The sequence below is a fragment of the Canis lupus genome, chromosome 5 (genome assembly GCF_011100685.1).
Source record: "Canis lupus familiaris isolate Mischka breed German Shepherd chromosome 5, alternate assembly UU_Cfam_GSD_1.0, whole genome shotgun sequence".
NCBI lineage: Eukaryota > Metazoa > Chordata > Mammalia > Carnivora > Canidae > Canis > Canis lupus.
The window spans coordinates 73,185,927-73,206,647 of NC_049226.1; the positions used below are offsets into that span (position 1 = coordinate 73,185,927).

The 20,721-nt window shown below is 45.9% G+C and overlaps 1 protein-coding gene across 5 annotated transcripts in view; it reads right to left on the minus strand.

Annotated features, from left to right (window-relative positions):
• Positions 1 to 20,721, minus strand: part of WWOX (WW domain containing oxidoreductase) — a 952,562-nt gene that overhangs the window by 328,306 nt on the left and 603,535 nt on the right. The window contains exon 9 of one of the 5 annotated variants that reach the window (XM_038538233.1): positions 15,656 to 15,790. The exons of the other annotated variants lie outside the window; for them this stretch is intronic. Coding sequence (XP_038394161.1) covers positions 15,671 to 15,790 — 120 coding nt within the window. The 3' untranslated portion in view covers positions 15,656 to 15,670. Of the gene's footprint in view, positions 1 to 15,655; positions 15,791 to 20,721 lie in introns of those variants that run through there. 5 annotated transcript variants of the gene reach the window in all.

Sequence of the window (20,721 nt, forward strand, 5' to 3'; positions counted from 1 at the left end):
CTCACTACTATGAAACATTGCATGATTTTTCAAGATGGTGACCAGATCTTAGTAGAGTTTTGAACGATCTCCTTGATTTAGAAGGCACTTGCATTTATAGGAGATTCAGTACACGTGTTCCTGTGCAAAGCAGAGTGAATTCTGGGCTCCGATCACTGCAAATAAGTTTTTCCACTGACATAAAGGTCTAAATGGCACGTGCGGGTTACCAGGATGTGGGTAATTCTTTATTGTATTGGACTGTCCATAGCATCACATGATGGATTTATGGACTCCAAACACTAAATGCCAAGGACCACCAAAAATGCTTCCACAAATTTCTAAAATTTGCTGCTCTGTTGAGAACTACATCCAGACCTTTGCTACTCAAAGTGTGGCATCACCTCAAGCTCATTACTTTGTAAGAAACACAGAGGTCCTGCCAAGACTTACTACACCAGAATTCACATTTAACAAGATCCTGGGGCCCCCGGTGATTTGTAGGCACATTATAGGTGGGGAGGCACCAGGTTAGATAGTGAGCCTCGAGACTGACTATACAGGAATCCTGCTTCATGCTGATTCAGACAATGCAAAATAAACCATTGGCACCATAGAAAAACTAAATGACACACTTCGTTAGGAGTGGTACCATGCCACCATCCATCCCTCTGTTATAACCTATACTGCACAGCCATGAGTTCTTTGGCATTAACTGTTTGGAGGGTTATTGAATTAGTCAAAGATGTATTGAGTCCTTACTCTGTGTTATGCCTTACACCTCCTTCCACCTAATCCATGTGACAGTCTCTCTTTAAAATAAGAATAAGAGATGAGAAAAGCAAGACACAGGGAAGTTCAAGACTTTGTACAGTGTCACAGACTTATGCATGTGTATAGTCAGGATTAGTGATGGTAATTACTTTACACTGAATAATTATTCTAGGAGTCCACAATGAGGGTCAGCTGGGAGGCAGTGTAGACAAGGGGACCCTTCTATTCCATAATGATGATAACTTACTATTCAATACAACTGTGTATCTGCAAAGCATGTTCACATGTGTCAATTTATCCGAAGTTCCAAACACACAGTAACTTAAGAATTCCACCAAAAAGATGAAGAGACTGAGGCTCAGGGAGGCAAGGGGTGATGGGTTAGCAAATGAAGAAACTTGTCCAAATCACTCAGCTAATAAGCAGCAATAAAAGGAAGATAAGGGCAGCCCGGGGGGGCTCAGCGGTTTAGCACCAACTTCAGCCTGGGACCTGATCCTGGAGACCCGGGATCGGGTCCCGCATTGGGCTCCCTGCATGGAGCCTGCTTCTTCCTCTGCCTGTGTCTCTGCCTCTCTCTCTCTCTCTATGTCTCTCATGAATAAATAAATAAAATGTTAAAAAAAATAAAAGGAAGATAATTTAGGTTTTCTGCTTTTACTTGCCTAGACATGAAGCCAGCACCTGGGGGTGGGAGGTCACTCCAAGCAGCCTGGAAGCAAAGGAGCCAGGAGAAATGATCTCCAGTACACCATGGGTGGGGATGGGAGTGCTACTGGATGCACTTCCTCAGCACCATTTTAGTGTCCCTAACCAAGTATGACTCTTGGCAGGAACATCAGCCAGGGATGATTACATATCGGATATGCTGCCCCCTCAACCTAACCTTATTCTCTGTATTCCCCCTCCATAACTGTGAGAACCCAGAGAAATTAAAATGAGAAAGTAAGCATGTCCTGACAATCTGGGATTCAGTTCAATTAACAGCCATAAGTAATATTTATTGCAAAATCCTAACACCTATTAGTGATTCTGGGGGGAGGGGGGTGGTTGCAGCTCTGCTCATAAAATGCATCTATTCCTTATGCACAGCTCCTCAGCTCCTTGGAGGGGCAAGCTCATCGCTGCCTGTTCATCAAAATCAATGCCAAAGCAGCAGGTTTAAACATAGCCTTCAGACCTCCCTGAGAAGATGCAAAAGTTCAATGTTACGAAGCCTAGAGCTAGACAAGGTGTAACAACATTTTGTATGTATGAACAGGAGAGGATGAGGGAAGGAGGAAGGAAGGGAGAGAGAGAGAGATAGAGAGAGAGTGAGCACACAACAAAATCGAAATGGTAGTTCTCTGGGTAGAGGGCTCATGAGTGATTTAAATTTTTTTCTTATTAAATTTCTTTCCGAAATGTTCTGTCATTTTTTTAAAATCAAATTTTTAATCTCGAGGTAATTGTAGATTCACATGCAGTGGTGAGAAATAATACAGCCATCCCAGTTCTCTTTCACTTAGATTCCTGCCCAGGGTACTAACTCATAGAAGTAGGCTGGCATATCACAACCAGCAAAGTGACATCACTACAGTCAAGTTAGAGACCATGGTCCCTTCATGTTGCTCTTTATAGTCACCCCACTCACCCCTGTTCCTCTTTACCCCCTGGCGATCCTAATGTGTTCTCCATTCCTATAAATTGGTCATTTCAAGAATGTTATGTAACTGGAATCATACAGCATAGAACCTTTTGGGACTGACTTTTCATCCCCATTCATCTACTGTTCTTTTGCAGCCAAAGAATATACCGTGTGTTTGTGTAAAGCCTCACCATTCAAAGACTCAGTTGTTCCAAGAGTTGTCTGTATTATTCAATCTCTAGAGGCCACTAAAGGCGCCTCTTCTCCTGGGAGGTGCTCCTTCACTTCTGGGGTTCGGGGAGTGTTTCTATAACTCTGCAGTGCAATGGCTAAACTAGCCACTTTCTGATGACACTCAGCCTTGCTTCTGGGGGCGAACAAAGCACACTTGCAGCTCCCTGACCTGCTTTCTTCCACTTCTCCACCATCCACAGAACGTGAAAAGCTACATTCCAAAGGCACAGCCTCACAGAGTCCAACAAGGAGGCTCCCAAGCCACCTGCCTTCCCCAGCTCCCCAGACACAGAGAGAGATGGACATGGCCAACACAGGGCTGCTGGCTTCTAATTTTGCCAGAGGTTCTTGAATCTCGAAATGGTGTGGTAAAAAGAACTCTGCAGCCACTCAGAGTGAACTCTCCCACCCAAGGGAAGTTTATCTTGTACCTTTGAGTAGGTCTCTGAGACTCAGTTTTCTCATCTGTAAAACAGGGATGGTAAAACTTGCCTTAATATTTATATGTCTATGCACTATGATTGTGAATATTAACTAAATTAAATGTAACACTTGTAATACCATGCCTCCATATGCGATATTCCCAAAGTATGTGATCCATGTGGCTATTATCACTGCAAATAAATCAACACAACAAATACAAATTCACCTTGAAATTCCCTTCCTTTGATTTTCAATCACTCAATCTTTTCTCTCGCCTCGGTATTTACAAAACACTCACTTCTCCCAAGAAATGGTTTCTAGGCAAGAACCATGCACACACCTCACTAAACGGTCCATGTTAAATCTCCAATCTTGTGGGGCTGGGAGAAAAAAAAAAAAAAAAAAGTGCGTCTCACTCCTAAGAAGTGTTCAGGCTTTGAGTGAATGTCAAAGGCCTTTGAACAATCCTTATAAATGACATCCATATTTGTCCATTTTTGACTTAAATTGCTTTTGGTTCAACCGCTACCATGAATTGCCTTGATGCGGTATCATACAGAATGACACAAAACACAGAGCAAGAAGCAAGTTGCTGGCGAGGATTAGGAAATGAAGGAGTCACTGCCTCGTTCGCTTCTCCAAGCGTTGGAAGAAATGAAACTCACGTTGAAAGGTAATCTCCATGAACCGTGATAAGACCAAGTGACATTTTACGCAGCTCCAGTCTTCTGGCGCAGCCTCGCAGTTATAATAAAAGCCATTTACATACAGCTCACCGTTTTATAAGTTTGCACGTGCTGGTTCTCTTTTTTTTTTTATCCCTTCTTCTTCTTTTCCCTAAGTTGCAAAGAGCAATTTGTGATTCTAGAACGTCTCGTTAATATATACCCTGGGCTCTGGTTTCCATTGTGTAGGATGGAGAAGCAGCATCTACGTTCTGGGGCATAACCTCTACTCTCCCCAACCTCTCCTCTTCTGTGCCTCGTCTCCCATCTTTCCTCTCTTCCTGCTAACCCCTGATTCTAGGGGGGATAGGGAGTGCTTGGCAAAGGCCCATCTACTGCCTGGCTCCTTAAGCTAAGAAATTCTATTTCATCTCAGTCCTGTGATGAGGGATCCAAACCACAGGGGCTTCAGATGTATAGAATAGTTAAGTAGACTGAAATTTAGATAAAAAATTCTGGGTTCCAGCCTCGTTTCTGCCACTTACAAGCTGCTTAACCTTAGGCGAGCTGCTATAACATCCCTGCTTCTCACTTTCTGTACCCGGCAAGTGGCCTAATGCCACCCACTTCAAGGGCTTTTTGGAGAATTAAACAAGGCACTGAATTTATAAGGCCCTGGTGTAGTGCCTGGACATCAGGGATGCTCATTCCCTTTCCTTCCCATCTACAAGTGTGACGTGTTGACTGTGGCAGTGGTGGAGGTGCCTGGAAGTACCACAGTGGGTTCCCTGCTCACTGCAGTGGTGGATGCTGCCCGCTGGGTCTGTGCTGGTGCACCCTTGGGTGAGTTAGCAAAAGGAAAATCCAGTCCTATAGAAGCCACTGGCCACATGGTAAAGGGAATCTACCTCTGGCCAGTGCCATGGGCTTTTGCAAATGGAGGACATGATTCCAGGCCCCACATTCATCCTCTGCCAATGTCCTCATGTAGGCCACACCTGCACAGCCTTCTGAGAAGCCCTCCCTGGGTGCTCACGGTCTACGCAAAGGAAGAGGGAGGCTCGGTGTGAAACGGATACCTGTTCTCTGGGACTGTTTTCATATCCTTACAAAGAGGCCAGGCGGTATAGATCTCTTCATTTTCATGTGTACATACAAGGTCACTTTCTCAGCAAATCAATAGAACAATCTGAATACACAATTTTCATGTCACAGTGTATTTTGGAGTTGAAATACATCGAAGGGAACAAGAATAACAAGGCTCTGAAGGAGGGGCAGCGTAGGTAGGAAAAGAACTTTATGCTTTCTTGACACTTGTCTAAAATGTATCTGAGGCTTTAAGTGAGATGCTTGCCTTCCTGAAAAGTCAGAAACAAAAACACTAAGAATACTGAATGATCAGATCTGAATTTTGCCTCTTTTCTTACTAAAAGGAGTCCAAGAGATTTTTCTATACATCTCCTGGCAATATTTTGGCAATGCTTTATTCATTTATTTTGCCATGTTAATTTCTCCTTCTGGGGGCGCCTGGGTGGCTCAGTGGTTGAGCGTCTGCCTTTGGCTTCAGGTTATGATCCTGGGGTCCCGGGATCGGGTCCCACATCAGGCTCCCTGCATGGAGCCTGCTTCTCCCTCTGCCTGTGTCTCTGCCCCTCTCTGTGTGTCTCTCATGAATAAATAAGTAAAATCTAAAAACAACAAACAAATTTTTTTTCTCTTTTTGGTCCAGTTTGCCCACCTCTTCATGAGGTCAAACTAGTGAAGGATAAATCCTGGAGCTGCTGTGTGACTTTAGACAAGTTACTTAACTTCTCTGTTTCTTCCTTTATAAAATGCAGGCATAATAATTGGTTTAGCCAATAGGATGGCTATAAGGTCCTAAGCTGACTTGCATATGAAAAACTGTGTGAACCTTCTTAAGTGTCCACACTGTTTGCTTTCACGGTGTGTCCAACAGAACCCCACTTTCTCTTTCTTCATCGTAGAAGAAGATGAAGAAACTGCTTCATCAACTGCTCACCAATATGCTCAGGGATGCTTTTTATTTTAAAGGAAGTTTCCCTATTTTAAAGCTATGCTTGTTGCTGGCCCCCTTCAGGAGGAAGTGACAGTTATTAATATGTCGGTTTTAGAGAATCCGAGGGCATTTTTTTTTCACATCAATTTGAATGTTGTAGCTAATAGAATAAAAGCTAGATTAAAGTATTAAATAATTTGGCTAGGCAAAGGCATTTACCAGAATGCTGGCACTTGTTTTCTAGATAATAAGAAGCACTGCAATAATGAGAGGCAATGTTGGATAATGAAAAGAAGAATTAGAAGACGAGGAATAGCTTTTGGAATGAGATAAATCGACTCACATCCATATGTTAGCCAAAAATCCTTGGGCTTCGTATTTGGAGTTTCACTTTCCTCTCTGTAAAATGGACACATGAACGAAACGAAACCCCCTGCAAGGATCGAGTCCTTGAAAAGACTGGAAATAAAGTCTGTAAAAACCTCAGCACAGGTTGTGGTTCATGGTAGGCCCTCAATAAACACGAACTGCTATTACAATCGCGCAGACTAATGCAGCATGTGTACACGATTATTATAAATAGTCATTATATTAATACACGCGAAAGCTTCACGTTTTTATATTGGATAACATTCTTGGTTCTGGCTAAACTAATCTCCTAATTTGACACGTGCAAAATATTGAGGTTGGCATTCCTCTTTGCACACCCTCCGTACCATAAATTCTCCCGGCGATACGCAGAATCTTTAGTCTATTAAGAAGTCAGTGCAATGCTCAGGAATAGAACAAGGGTTCCTGGAACCCAGTCTCCACGTGTGACAAACTACACTTGTACTTCCGAATCCACGGCAGTGGGGATTTTACATTTCGGACCCCGGTTGCATCCGCCAGCCTTCATACCTTGTTTACAGACCTCCTGAGGATACGCTTTTCTCATTTACTATGTTTCTTTGGATGGCAACCTATACACCTCCCAATAAATTTTGGTTTACCTAGGAGCTGACGGGTACAGAAAGCTAGATTCAATTTGTGCCGATTTATGAGACGCGCGCACAGCAGTCCTGGAAACTTTCCTGTTGCTCACTTTATAAATTAACCCCTTATTTAAATATTCTGCAGACTTAGCACAGGGCAGCATTCGATGGGGACGCCGTCCCAGACCAGCCTTCTGGGCCTCTCGATGTTCGCTACCACAATACACAGGCCCCCATTCGGCACAGACAATGCTGATTTACAAGATTTACGAGAAGAGGGGAGCGTTTGCATCCCGTTGTTATTCAGGCCACGGCATCTTCGGTCTTGCTGGGCTTCATAATACTAACTTGCAGATGTCCTTAACTGAGGCACATGTGAAAGCCAAACTCTGGGATGCCTGTGTGAGCAGCGTCTTGACTTGAATGAGGGCTGCTTCACTCATTCCCGTAGTCACTCGTTCAACTGTAATATTCCGCCTCCCTAATATATGCAAGACACTGATGCCAAAGGCATGATACCCAGCCTCAAAGACATTATTTATGGGCCAGCAGACTCTGGCTTGAGGGCCACCTCTTTCAATTATGAGCTAGGTTAACTCTGGGCAACTTACTGGATCATCATAAGCCTTCGTTTCTTCATCTGCAAAGCGGGTATATCATACCCATCTTACAGAGGATGTACACAGGTATGCTCAGCAAATTGCTATGAAAACTCTAAGTACCATACATATGTTGTTGCAGATTCTTTTTTTGTTTTTTGTTTTTTTAAGATTTTATTTATTTATTTATTTGACAGAGAGACAGAGAGAGCACAAGCAGGGGGAGTAGCTGGCAGCGGGAGAGGAAGAAGCAGGCTCTCTCCTGGGCAGGGAGCCCAATGCGCTTGATGTGGAGCTCCATCCCAGGATCCTGGGATCGTGACCTGAGCTAACGGCAGACACTTCACTGACTGAGCCCCCCAGGCGCCCAGTGTTGCAATTCTCACACACACGCCAGCAATCCACCGGAGAAAGGAACACACATGTAGTCAAGGAACGAAAGAGAAGTTACAGCAAATCAGACCCAGAAGCTGAGAGCCTAACTGGGTTATAATCACCCAAAGTTGTCGCTGCATGCTGTAGGTGCTGTGCTCTGCTTTTCTTTCCTCCCAGTAAAGAAAATGAAGAGGGACAGGAGGCAGTAGGAGAAGAAGAGGTGATTCGACTGCTAAGAGAAGAGAGAATCAGGGTTTCACTGGAGGAAGAAGCAGTGCATCAAGGTGTGACTTGATGACCCATGTTTAAAAAAAAAACAGAGAAGGGCAGCCCGGGTGGCTCAGTGCTTTAGCGCCGCCTTCAGCCCAGGGCGTGATCCTGGAGACCCGGGATGGAGTCCCACGTCAGGCTCCCTGCATGGAGCCTGCTTCTCCCTCTGCCTGTGTCCCTGCCTCTCTCTATCTCTGTCTCTGTGTCTCTCATGAATAAATAAATAAAATCTTTAAAAAAATAAATAAAAAAACAGAGAAAATGCTAACCCCAGTCACTTGTTTTTTTGGTATCCCATCATTCATTCAGTTGAAGACACCAATCGGGGTGTCTAAAGCAGGCATTCTTCAAAGCAGGTTTCTTGCTCTCAGGAGGGAAAATAAGGAAATAAAATTGGTGAGTTCACGAGCCAGTGCTGTAATGATCATAAATGGATGTGATGTGTCTGCGGAGAAGTTCATATGATGGAGGGAGTTCAAGGTTCCTCCAGTGGAGTTACTCTCCTGACTGCACTGTTGCAGATGGTCCCTGTGGGTCGTCCTCTTTCCAGTCAGAACCACCCCAGAAAGGGTGATGGCTTTTCTGTCCAGACGAGGAGGGAAGGGGCAGCGGCGTTTTCCCACAGTTCATGCCTTTTCCAAGCACTGGACCAGTGAACCTGTCAGGTGTTCAAGAGAGCCAGGGGGTACTGAAGTGGCAGACTGTGGTGATTTAAAAAATATGCCCACAAGTTCCTTGACAACATCCCCCTTCAAATAGTGGATGCTGGTTCTCCTTTCCTTCAATATGGACTTTACTGGCCCATTTCCAATGAACAGAATGTAGCTGGAGTTATAGCATCTGATGGTGTGTGATGTTCCAGACTGATGTCTAAAAGGTGCTGTGGCCTCCTCCCTGTGCTCTCTCTGACATCACTCACCTGCCGGTGGCTGCATCATCAGGATGCCCAGGAAGCCCTATGAAAGGTCCACATGGTGAAGAATGGGAGCCTCTTGCCAAAAGTTAGGTGCACAGGCCATCTTGGATGCAACACCTCCAGCCCCATCAAGCCTTCAGAGACTACAGCCCCAGCCCACAGCCTGACTGCAGCTTCACGAGGGACCTGAGGCCAGAACCACTGATCTAAGCTACTTCCTCATCTCTGACTCAGAGAAACTGTTAAGATAGTAAATAAATGTTTATTGTTGGAAGCCATGGAATTTTGGGGTAATTCGTTAGGCAGCTATTGGTGACTGCCACAAAGATGCAGGGATGAGTACATGAATCCAGGAAGAAGAGAAAGAAGCAACATAAAAAGCTATCACCATGACCAAGAGGGTGGCCATTTGAGAAACAGAAGTTACACAGGGACTGACAACATTAGGACCTGTGACATGGGATCCCCAACCTCCAGCCCTACCAGCTCCTATATCTTTCCGGGAAATTCTATTCTAGGGCTTGGCATGCAGTGCTACAGACAGATGCTCCTTAAAGCTCTAGATATAATTGTAGTAATCATTATTTTTGCTAAAATTAAGTGAGCACTTATTATATGCCAGGGATGATGCTCTCGGCTTTATAAGAATTATCTTATTGGATCCTCTTGATGGTCCTAAAAATATACATAGTGTTATGATCACTCTTTCTTAGATGAGCAGAAAGTCAAGAAGAGAAAGTTTAAGTGACAGGCCCAAGGCCCTATGCCTAATCAGCATGTGGCCTGCCTCCTACTGTGGAGGTCAACAGTGTGGACATTGTGCAGCTGGGGACCTGGGCTCCCAGGTGGGGTGTCAGTGGGCACCCAAAGCAACAGGATAAACTCTATGTGTCCTCCTAGAGCATTGGTTTTATTCTTAGCTAAGCAAAGTAACACATCATTTTTACACATATAAGAACATAGATATTTTGAATAGGATGCAGGCTTCTCCTGGAGCTTTGAAGGTAAATCTTAGAGGCTCATGGAGGGCTGCTTCAGGAGGTGTCCCAGACCCCCAGGAGTGCAAGTGTGTTCTTGTAAAAAGTGTTGGCTAAGACACAGCTTGCAGATGAGGAAATGAAGCCAGGATAGAGGACCTGACTTCCCGAGTCGCTGTCAGAGAGCTCAGCTCCTTGAGCTCCAAATCCTGAGTGGTCCCCACCTCGGCAAGTCCCTCCACCAGCCAGGCTGTGGCAGCTGCAAGGCCTGGGGGGCTTGGAGCAAAGCCTGCACTCCCCAAATATTACATCCTGTCCCTCTATTCCAACAGGGATCGTGATTATGGCTGCATCATTAGTGTCCTTAAAAAGAACACGGTTTCCAGATACCTGTAAATGTGTTTGTAATGATTGCGATGGCCTTTTTGATAAATAATTGAAGACGAGACGCCTGACCTGGCGACTGTTGGGGGTGAGGGCAGGGCTGGAGGAGGAGGAGGAAAGGAAGCTCCGAGAACGACAGAAATAGTCATTTACAGTGGCAAGGAGGGAAGGAGCTCTGTGACTCCCAGGGGGCCCTGAACTGCTCAGATGTTCCCTCCAATACAAGCTGATGCCGTCCCGCTCGGCCAAATCGACCTGAACAGCCCAGAAAGCTGCGCGGCCGCACCTGTCAGCCCCAATCGGCGCTGCGGAAATTTTGTTAGGAAAATAGATGTACTGAGATTCAATTTTTCGATTGTCTGAAGGCTTAATTTAGTGACCTTGGAGAATATCTCCTAGAGGTGAAAGAAGATGCTGGGAATCTGCTGGGTGGGGGGAGGACAGGGCTTCCCTGGTAATGGGTAATTTGTTTACTGTAATTCTCAGGCCTCTTCAGAAAGCCAGGGAAATAGTCAGATCGGTGCTACCATTTTCTTAATGAAAAAACAAAAAAAAAGGCACATGGAGCAGGGGAGATATGGGAGAATGAGAGAGAGGTGGGGGGTGTACGGAGAGAGAGACAGAGGAAAACCCGAGCCATGTGTGGTACTTTCTTTGGAGCAAGTAGACATTAAGACTGTGTGTGTGCACACAAATATATGATATATACAAATCAATAGCTGGATACTAATTATGAAATTTTAGAACACATCCCAAAGTAGAGAAAATAACATAATACCATATGCCTGTCATCTAGAAATAATGGCTGCAATGTTATCATACCTGCCTGCCTGCCTCTTCCCTTTCTTTCCTTCATTCCTCTTCCTCCCCCTCCTCCTCTTGTCATTATTGCTGCTGCTGAAGCCCACACCTCATGTCATTTCACCTCTGCTGACCACCATGTATACCAGCCGGTGTTAGGAGGAGAGTGGGTCGCTCTGGTGCCACCAGCTTGCTTATTAACAAAAATATCCCAAGAAAGATGTTAGCAGGAGGGAGAGGCTCTGGAATTCGGAGTTCTGATTCTGTCTCCAGCCCTCACATGCTGTGAGACCCAAAGGTACTCTCAACCTCTGGGAGTCTCCATTTCCCTGGACTGGGGAGGACAGTGACCCATAAACCTATCAGGGGATTGAATGGGAATGATCCCAGAATCCTCGGCACAGAACCTGGTGCAGGCTAAAGGAATGGCCTTTTTTTTTTTTTTTTTTTTAAGTTTTGCTGCTTATGCCTCATGTGGTTGCAATGCCCTGACAACGCAGGCCTGGGCCTCTAGAAAATCCTCTAGACCATGGGTTGGCAAATATTTCCTATAAAAAGTGAAATAGTAAATATTCCGATTGGCGAATCTCCGTGGGAACCACTCAATTCAAGCTTGAAATTGTAGCTTGAAAGCAGCCATAGACAGAAGGACATCCATCAGGCAAGGCTGCGTGCATTCCAATCACAATTTATTTAAAACAGAGGCAGTCCGTTGAATTTGGCCCACGGGCCGCAGTTTGCTGACACTTGCTCTAGACGTACTGCACTCTGGATGTAGTCATGCATCACTAGCAACAGGACTCCTGTGCTGCTGGTTAACCACTCAGATTCCTGGGTCCCATTCTAGACCAACTAAATCTTACAGAAACATAGAGATGAGGTCTGAGAAATAGCCCCAAGTGATCCTGACGCATTGTGATGTCTGGGAAGCTCGGTTCTAATCTGATTTAGGATTAAATGGAAGTATGCATACGGAACACAGAAAACACTACTCAAAGGACAGTACCATCACTTGGTTTCAGATCCAGCTCTTGGTACCCCACGTGGCTCATTTATAAAACAGAAATAGTAATGGTACCCAATTTACAGGGTTGGAGGATGAGAGACAATGATGGTAACAGCAATTAATAAAACTTAACCAGGACACAGTATAGTGTAATTGATAAAGAGCATAGTCAGGGCTTGGCATATAATAACAGTTATTATTAATATATGTTGGTTATTATTAATATATTAATATTATTATTGGTTATTATTATTGTTGGTTATTATTAATTGGCTATCGTTAATATATGTGTCTAATAGCATTTGGTGCATATGACCCAAATAAATAAGACACAGCATTATAAATTATTACGTATAATTATGTATCGGTGATAATTAACAGTGCCCAGCGCAGTGCTGTGCCCATCGTAGACATCCCATAGATTGCAGATCACAGTAACGGTGATGTTGATGAGGTCAGAACCCTGTGTGTAGCAGGCGTTGCCAAAATGTGAGTCCTAGCATCTCCTCCTTCTCTCTTGCCCCTGGCCTGGAAGCTGCTCTTTTATTGTCATCATTGCTGTGGCTGTGACAAGGGAGCAGGAGCCAGGCCTTGGTGTCCCCAGGCCCCTGGTGGGGTGTTCAGATTGGATTAGCTGGCAGCCCTCTTCCCTACTGTCACAGGCTGCCTCTTGTGTTGTTGGCAGGGGTGTCATTAAGGCCTCATGGCCTGAGGAGCTAATAGAGACACCAGGGCTCCCAGTTGCCAATGCCTGCAGCAATTTGCACCTATTGACACCCAGAAGCTAATTCCCCTTCACGACCTGACAATTTCCACTGTGGCTCTGTCCCCCCATCCTGTCAGCCAGCCCAGCCCCCTCACGCTGGCAGATGAATCCACCCAGAGCCCACTCCTAACAAGGAGGCGGGCATGTGCCTGGCTCCTGTCCCAAGACAACGCGGGCCGGTGGCTATGGTTTCCACCTGGTTCCCGCAGACCCGCCCTTTCCTGGTTCTTTCACCCACGAGTCTCCCTGGTGGAGGAGCGAACAAGAGATGCTTGAGAGGGAAAAAAAAACTGGAGAACAGAGTTGGGTGTTAGAAACTATACACCCGGCCCTGGAGTCACACACGCCTCAGCCCCACCACTTTCTCAGTGAGTTTATGCCAACGATCTTTACTATCCTCATCTGTGAAATGGGCCCGACCAGCACACCTCCCCTCCAAAGGCTGTCCTGCCGTCATTGTGTAAAGCTCTTCACGCGGGGCCTGGCACCCAGCAGGTGCTCAACTATGTTAGCACTTACTGGTTTAGAGGGTCAGCTGTTCCGGTTCACATTCCTTTAGCCTTTCGATGATGCTTACCGGGCTTTGCAGTAAAGCTGCTGCAACCCCCAGAGACACCTGCAGCCAAATCCCCTGACAAAGCTGTTAACCACGAGCTCTCCGGCTCTCCGGCGTCCTTTCCAGCAGCTGTAAAATTGGGGGAATTCACTTGAACCTGGCTGGCTAGTCCTAAGGAGGGATGGCTTCTAAAACCTGGCTCCGTGTCTGGCCCATTGTGGGGTATCGAGGATGACAGTTTCCATTTACAGAGGAAGACTGGGGCTGAGGGAGAAACAGCAAAGCTGAGGAATTCCTTGAAAATGCTCATTCTGGCCTATTTCACACCAGCTTGCTCTCCGCTATCGGTAAACGCACACGTCTGCAACGATCGATGCATACATTTATGTAAACTCCCTGACACCAGGGGCCAGGCTGTTTTACCAGTGTCTGTGATGTCAGAGAAATGGAATCTCTCTCGAATGAGGTCTGTGCTGACGTGGACAGGTGGCCCCTGTCCCGGGGCATCCCGAGAGGTGGGTCACCACCGTAAACCCTGAGGTGGCGGCAGCTTCCCTCACACCTCCCCCTGTTCTAGGAGACACCTGCCTCCTGTTCCAACGTGGAATGGGGGGGGATGGCGTGGGATTCCGTACTTCCTCATTCACGCAGGCCGCTGGTACAATAATGTGATTGCCAAGGGCCTCCCCTGCCCCAGTCCCCCGCTGCCCCAGCCGCCCCAGCCGCCCCAGCTGCAGAATGCAAACATCTGCTGGCATCATTAAGGCGTTTCTATACGGTGGCGACCAGGGGCTGACCCTGTGACCATTTCCACCATTAGATCTGAATGACCTCAGCAGCGGGGCTGAAAGGCCGGGGTATTAATTCACAGAACCACAAGCTCAATTTAAGATTTAATTTGAGATAACGAAGAGCTACTGAAAGTGTATTCAAACTTCTAAGCATGCAATAAAAGGCCTTTCCCTGTTTTTCTAGTTGCATATGAGTCCCATATTTCTGTAACAGAATTTGTTTGCAAATTTACAAACAACATGCAAGCCCCCTTTCTCTTTTTCCACTTCCTTCTGCTTAATTGAGCCCCTTTATGATGTTCCTTTTTAGGATCCTCTGCCCCTTTCATTTCCTAATTTACAAATGGCTGCCTCTTAGGGATTATTTTTCCATTTCATTTCATCCTCGAAGAGAAAACAGGCTTCCTTAGGAATCTTCCCCAACATTCGGGTTCCCTTGGATTCCAGCTTAAAAATCCTAGGTGTCGGTTTAACAACGATGGTGTCTATAAAAAGCTTTGGCCTGCAAGGTAACTAACGCTCTAGGAGGGAAGGCCATCACAGGATCCCAAACCATATGCCACCCAGCTGGAAAACTGTGCTTCCTGGTTCTGGTCAACGTCTAGACTCTGAAGACTTTATTTCCAAAATATTTAAATTTTTGTTAGGAAATGGGGATTTTCAGTTGTTGTTTTTTTTTTCCCCAGTTGTTTTTTTTCTATTTGAAAATACCAAAGAGGCTTTTGTTTGTTTGTTTACTTTTATTTGTTTGCTTAATATTTAAAAATTGAGCTGAGGGGATCCCTGGGTGGCGCAGCGGTTTGGCGCCTGCCTTTGGCCCAGGGCGCGATCCCGGAGACCCGGGATCGAATCCCACATCGGGCTTCCGCTGCATGGAGCCTGCTTCTCCCTCTGCCTATGTCTCTGCCTCTCTCTCTCTCTCTGTGACTATCATAAATAAATAAACATTAAAAAAAAATTTAAAAATTGAGCTGAACATAGGAATGGCATACTTTGGACTCAGAAGCCTGAATCTTCCCTGGTATTTACTGAGCATCTATTTTGTGTCTGGCACTGTTCTGAGTACTTTCTTGGCCTTTTCTCAAAGGCTAAGTCCAGCTTCAGAAATACAGAGATTTGAGTTTAAATCCCACCAAACAACTTACCTCCTCAAGCCTCTCTTCCTCATCTGTGAAATGTCACACACCGTGGTGCTTCCTGAAGTCAACTTTGAAAACTATAAACATGTCAACAGATGAGTATAAAGTACCACTGGGCTCAGGGTCAACTGAGACTGACCCTGTGACACCTTTGGAGGTGAACAGCCCTCCTAGCAGCTGCACGACAAACATTCTGGTCACTGTTAAGACGACACAATGGGCAAAGGTGGGAAATGCAGCACTTCACAAACTTGCAATTCATTTGCTTTATTTGGCTTTGGGTTTTCAAAATAAAACGCCCTGGGATGGATGGGAGGGTGGAAGAAAGCTAAACTGGGTGACCTGGCTGGTTTGGCTGGCTTCCAACCCGGCCTCCATCGTGACTAGCTGGGTAACCTCAGGCGAGTTGGTCTGTGTGTCTGGGTCTCAGTTTCTCCACTTTTCTTATTCTTTTGCTCATCAGGTAGAGATGTGGCTCACCATAGGGGATGGCTGGGTAGATGTGAAACCGCAGTTCCTGACATGGAGAAGATGCCAAGTGAGAAAGGCTGAGAGAAATGACCCACACATGTGTAAGGCGGTGTAATGGGCTGAATAGTGTTCCCCCGAATTCATATTCGTTCACTGAGAACCTCAAAACGTGACCTTATTTGGAAATAGAGTCTTTGTGGATATAATAAAGGATAGAGGCGAAATCATACTCGATTAGGATGGGTTCTAAATCTAATGACTGGTATCCTTATAAGAGACCAAAGGGAACACACGGGGACATGGAGATGAAGGTAATGTGAAGACAGAGGCAGAGATTGGAGGCAAGGATGCATCTGCACGTCAATGTTTCCGACAACGCAAGAAGCTAAGAGAGAGGCAAGAAACAGATTCTCACTCAGAGCTCCCTGGAAGGAATCAGTGCTGCTGGTTCCTTGATTTTGAACTTCTGGCCTCCTGAGCTACTAGAGTAAATTTCTATTTCTTGAAGTTGCCTTATCTGTTGTGATTTGTTATGGCAGCCCAAGGAAACTCAGACAGGCAGTGTGGTTAGTATTAAAACAGAATGCACTTTCCTGAGGAGAGGCTCACTATTTTTACTTTCAATGAGATTCTCAGCATATCTTGGGTGGGAGGTAACACTAATTTTGAGTTTGTTCCACTGATCCACAGAAAAACTGCCTGGATAGGTAGTCAGTGGTCAACTTTATTAATACAAAGGGGGCCAAGTAGAACTTCATAGATCACCAGTTTAGAAGATTTTAAGGATGGAAAAGTGAATTAGGTGTCCCCAAACAATACCCTTGGGTCTATCTGGCACCATCATTATTTCCAGCATGCTGATGGCACCACTTCCACTGGTCTTGGGCATGCGAAGTCTGTGGTGGCCAAAGCTTCAGCTCACATGTGGGAAAGAACATCCCTGTACTGCACAACTGGCTCTTTGGCCATTAAAACATACAGGCACCCACTGTGGTTCCTGCTCTATTTTGGCACGTGGGCTTAAGTGGCTGGGGGCTTCTCTTATGTCTTCTGTCTGCAGGACCTGTATCTTTGTGCATCTGGAATGCCTAGTAGAGCACAAGTCCATAACAGATGCTCAGAGGTGTCCGAGGAATGATAAAGGTTGCAAATAAGAAAGAGATCATACTTGCTTTGTTTCCACCACATTATCACTCTAATTTTACAGATATTGATACTAAACTAAGAGCATAAGAGATTACTAGTCCTGGATGCAGACCCAGGGTTGAGTTCAAGTCTCACTGCTTCACAAGCCCTGAGCCCTGAATCGTCATCAGAGATGCCTCCAAGCTTCCCCTGAGGGATGAAAATGCTAGGGGCTTGTGGTCCTCAAGCACACAGAGGTCACTGAAGACATTTAGAGGCATTAATAAACAGCGGCTGACTGGACCGCTCACTACAACTTGCTTGCTGAGCTTGGCTCACTTTCCCCAGGACCCACAAGGCTGAGGAGATGCTGGAAGGAGCTAAGCCCTGGGCTGGTGGGTGGGAGTGAGTGGAAATGCACAAGAGTAAATGCTTAGAGAGGGAATAATGAGCACTGTGGGACTGGGAGAGTGCTGCGTTCCTCACCCACTCCAATTTCCATGTAATTTCCCATATAAATTTCACAACAGCTCTCCATCCGAGCAGAGCACACTGAGGTTCCCGGAGATTAGGTGACTTGCCCAGGGACATTCAATTTAGGAACCAGAGTACAGCCCGGGCTTCCTGACTCCTGCTCTTATCCCATGCATTTAACCTACACTTTATACTCCCTCTTGCCATGCTAATGCATTTCTGCCAGATTCTCACTTAGACGTAAGCAAACTTTACAATTAAGATTGAATGGCTCCATTTCAGAGAAGTAGAAAATAAGGCCGCGCACAGTTAATGTGTTGGCTAGAAAGCTAGTTATGTAGTAAAGACAACACTCGAATCCAGGTGCGCCTTGTTCCAGGGCTTTCTAATATACTTCAAAGTCTGGATGGACCAGGGCTACAGAGCAGCTCACCCCAGTCCTACCCCAAAGAGGAGAGCTTTGTGTGCTGGAGGAGGTAATGGTGTGAGAGGGCCGAGGCAGGGCTGGAGTATCAAGTGGGTAGACACTGGTGTGTGGCCCAGATCTCCCTTCCAGGAAGGCCTAGGGCCTTCAGCTGTCAGCCCCTCCAGGACTGCCTCAACTGCACACAGAGTCACATCCTTCTTGGGGCAGCTGCCCAACAACTAGTCAAGGCAGGGTACAGAGGCCTCGCTAGGTTAGCCCAATGGTGGTTACCACTGTCATGGGCCCCTTTAGCACTGGAGCTCTCCACGAGGTCAGCTGAGACCCTCGTCCGGCTGCCTGTCAACTTGACTTTTTCCCAGTTTCATTCTACAGGCAGCGAGCCTAAAATGAAAAGTTCTGCATGATACGCTTCCCTTCAGAGTCGGCTCCCTGGAAAACTCAAGAAGGGTTCTCATTTCTAAAGAAAACTATCTAGTTTGATAAGAAGGCTTGGCCTGAGTGATTGGAACGTCCAGAGACCCTTTCTCACCGCAGCCAGAAGGTGAAGAATCGTGCCTCAGAGGGGCAGAGAGGGTTGGGGCCTGGGGAGCTCCTGCGAGTTTCAGAGGGAGCCAGGAGAAGACAGAGCTCGTCTGAGCATGGCCCATTTGCCTACACACCAAAGGCTCATCTCCGACGCCCACGAGTGCAGGACGTAACAGGGGCTAAACTTGAAATTCTTTGTTGACATAATTAGTGCTGGCACTAAGCAGGAGTTTTTGGAGCCAACTTGGCGTGGGTTCGTGAGTTTTGATTGGCAAATTTGAAGCAGAGTTCAGCCAAGTTCTATATCTATTTTGCACTGTGCCGTATGCGCAACTAAAGAAGCCAACTCTTCCGATAGATTTTCAGTTTTATGGTTGTTGGTAGCTGAAGATATTAGCTCTTTAAGTGGACAAACGCTTCTGGCAGCCCAGGCTACACTAGGACGAGGAGAAATGCCTTTGGGTTCCTCCGAAAATTAATGTAATAAGATGCATTAATCAGAATTCTATCAAGTCTACACACTTGGCCTGGGCTTAAGAGGCAATACTTTGAAATTGCAGTTGGCTAAGCTTCCCTATTCTTTGCAAATCAGAGTTTAAAAAAAAAAAAAAATGGAGCAGAGCTAATGTTTAAGAAAGACTGGCAATGGGAAAAAGGTTTGAGCAACTTCTAATTCCTTAGCTCCACTAGGGGCTGCAGAGGGTTATGGACAGTTTGACTTTTGCATTTCCTCACCGTTACTGCAGGGTGGGATTGGGAACAGTTGGTTAGACCCCCAGCCAGCTCAGGACCCGTTTGGGCGGTGGCTTGGGCCCGAGTTATTTACTTGCTTGTTTTAGGCTAATAATAACTTACTTTGGGACTTGTGATGGAATCTTGGCTCTTTCTTGCCTTCAGATATTTGTAACCAGGTGATGAGAAATTTTGGAAGCTAAAACAGGTTACACACACGAGCACCTTGGCACCCATGACTTTTGACTTAAGGATTACCTTCTTGAAAACACTAAGCTACAAAATCAGAGCCAGTAACAGTTTCGTCTTAACGATCACATGCTTTTAGGTGACACCATACGTTTTAAAGTGACACAACAGTGCCCTGAACATTGTACTACATACAATTTGGTTGTACTTTTAATGTGATGCAGCTACATCTGTATTTACTATTATAGCTCAGTACCCAAGAGATGAATATTTTTAAAGACAAAAGGCCAGGGCTTTTGTGGAAACATTTCCCCCTTGTATCAAAAAAAAAAAAAAAAAGTGGCTCCTTCTTGTCTGGTAGACTTCAGTAATTGGCAGGATTTTGAGTAAGCTCTTTTAAGAGCCCTCTGTTTCTATTTTCACATTAAACACACTTGCAATATCTATTAAAAGCACAAATACTGAAGCACACACCAAGACTATCAATGAGCTTACATCTGGAGCCCTCGATCTATCAGGAGAAATGAAGTGAGTGTTCATATAGTTTTATTTCTCAGGGAATTCAGATGTTGGAAGAGAGGAGGGTACCTCTTGCTCTTGCCTCCTGGACCTGGCCAATGTCGCACATTTTACACCAATTCCATATCTGAGGGCTTATCGGAAGGGGTCAAGTTCAGGATTTGATTAAAACAACACATACTGGATTCTGCCTTCATCTCGAGGAGCATGAATCGCCTAGGCGATTCCACGGGGGAAAGGCAGGAGAGACACCGGATAGTTCTGTCATGTTCTGGCTGGGACCCCGTGGCCTAATAACTCTAGGATGGTTGTGCAATATCCCAGGAAGGACACACAAGGTCACCCAGGGGACTTGGGAACATCTACTTGGGAGACAGCCTCTGAGCCCTGAAGAGATCTTCAAAGTCATTCTCAAGGTTATGTCCAAGCATAGATGGGGCCAGCTGTGAGTGTGGACTTGTAGGCAGCCGAGCAGCAAGATGAGAGGTCTGCCGGCAACTGCCCTTGGCCGCACCCCAACAGTTGCACATTTAGCTCTTTAGCTCCTTTCCAGATTTTGTTAAAAGAACAGGAAAGAAGGATCAAAGCCCAGAGGAAGAAAATGAGCCATAACTCAGTGGAAGTCTTCTTTCACAGCTTCCCCGTTCCATAAATGTGTTTTGCATGGAAGTGTATGCGTTGGGCAAGAAGAGGGCTGTGGTCTGAGATTTTATACCCTACCCATGGGTCGGGGTCTTGGCAAGATACAGATGGCACACTCAGATGGGTAATCTGAGGAGTATTTAATAAAGGCGCTCTTGGCCATGATCAGTGCAGGGTGCAGGGAAGCAGTCAGGTGCTGTGCAGTGACCTGAGGTTAGTAACAGAAGGAAGAGCTCCCTGCCCTTGCCAGCTGAACAGAGGGAACCTGCTACAGAAGAAGGCTGGTCCACACATACCCTGCAGGGAGCAAGCCTGGGGACTGAATGGCATCACCCTGGTTTGTT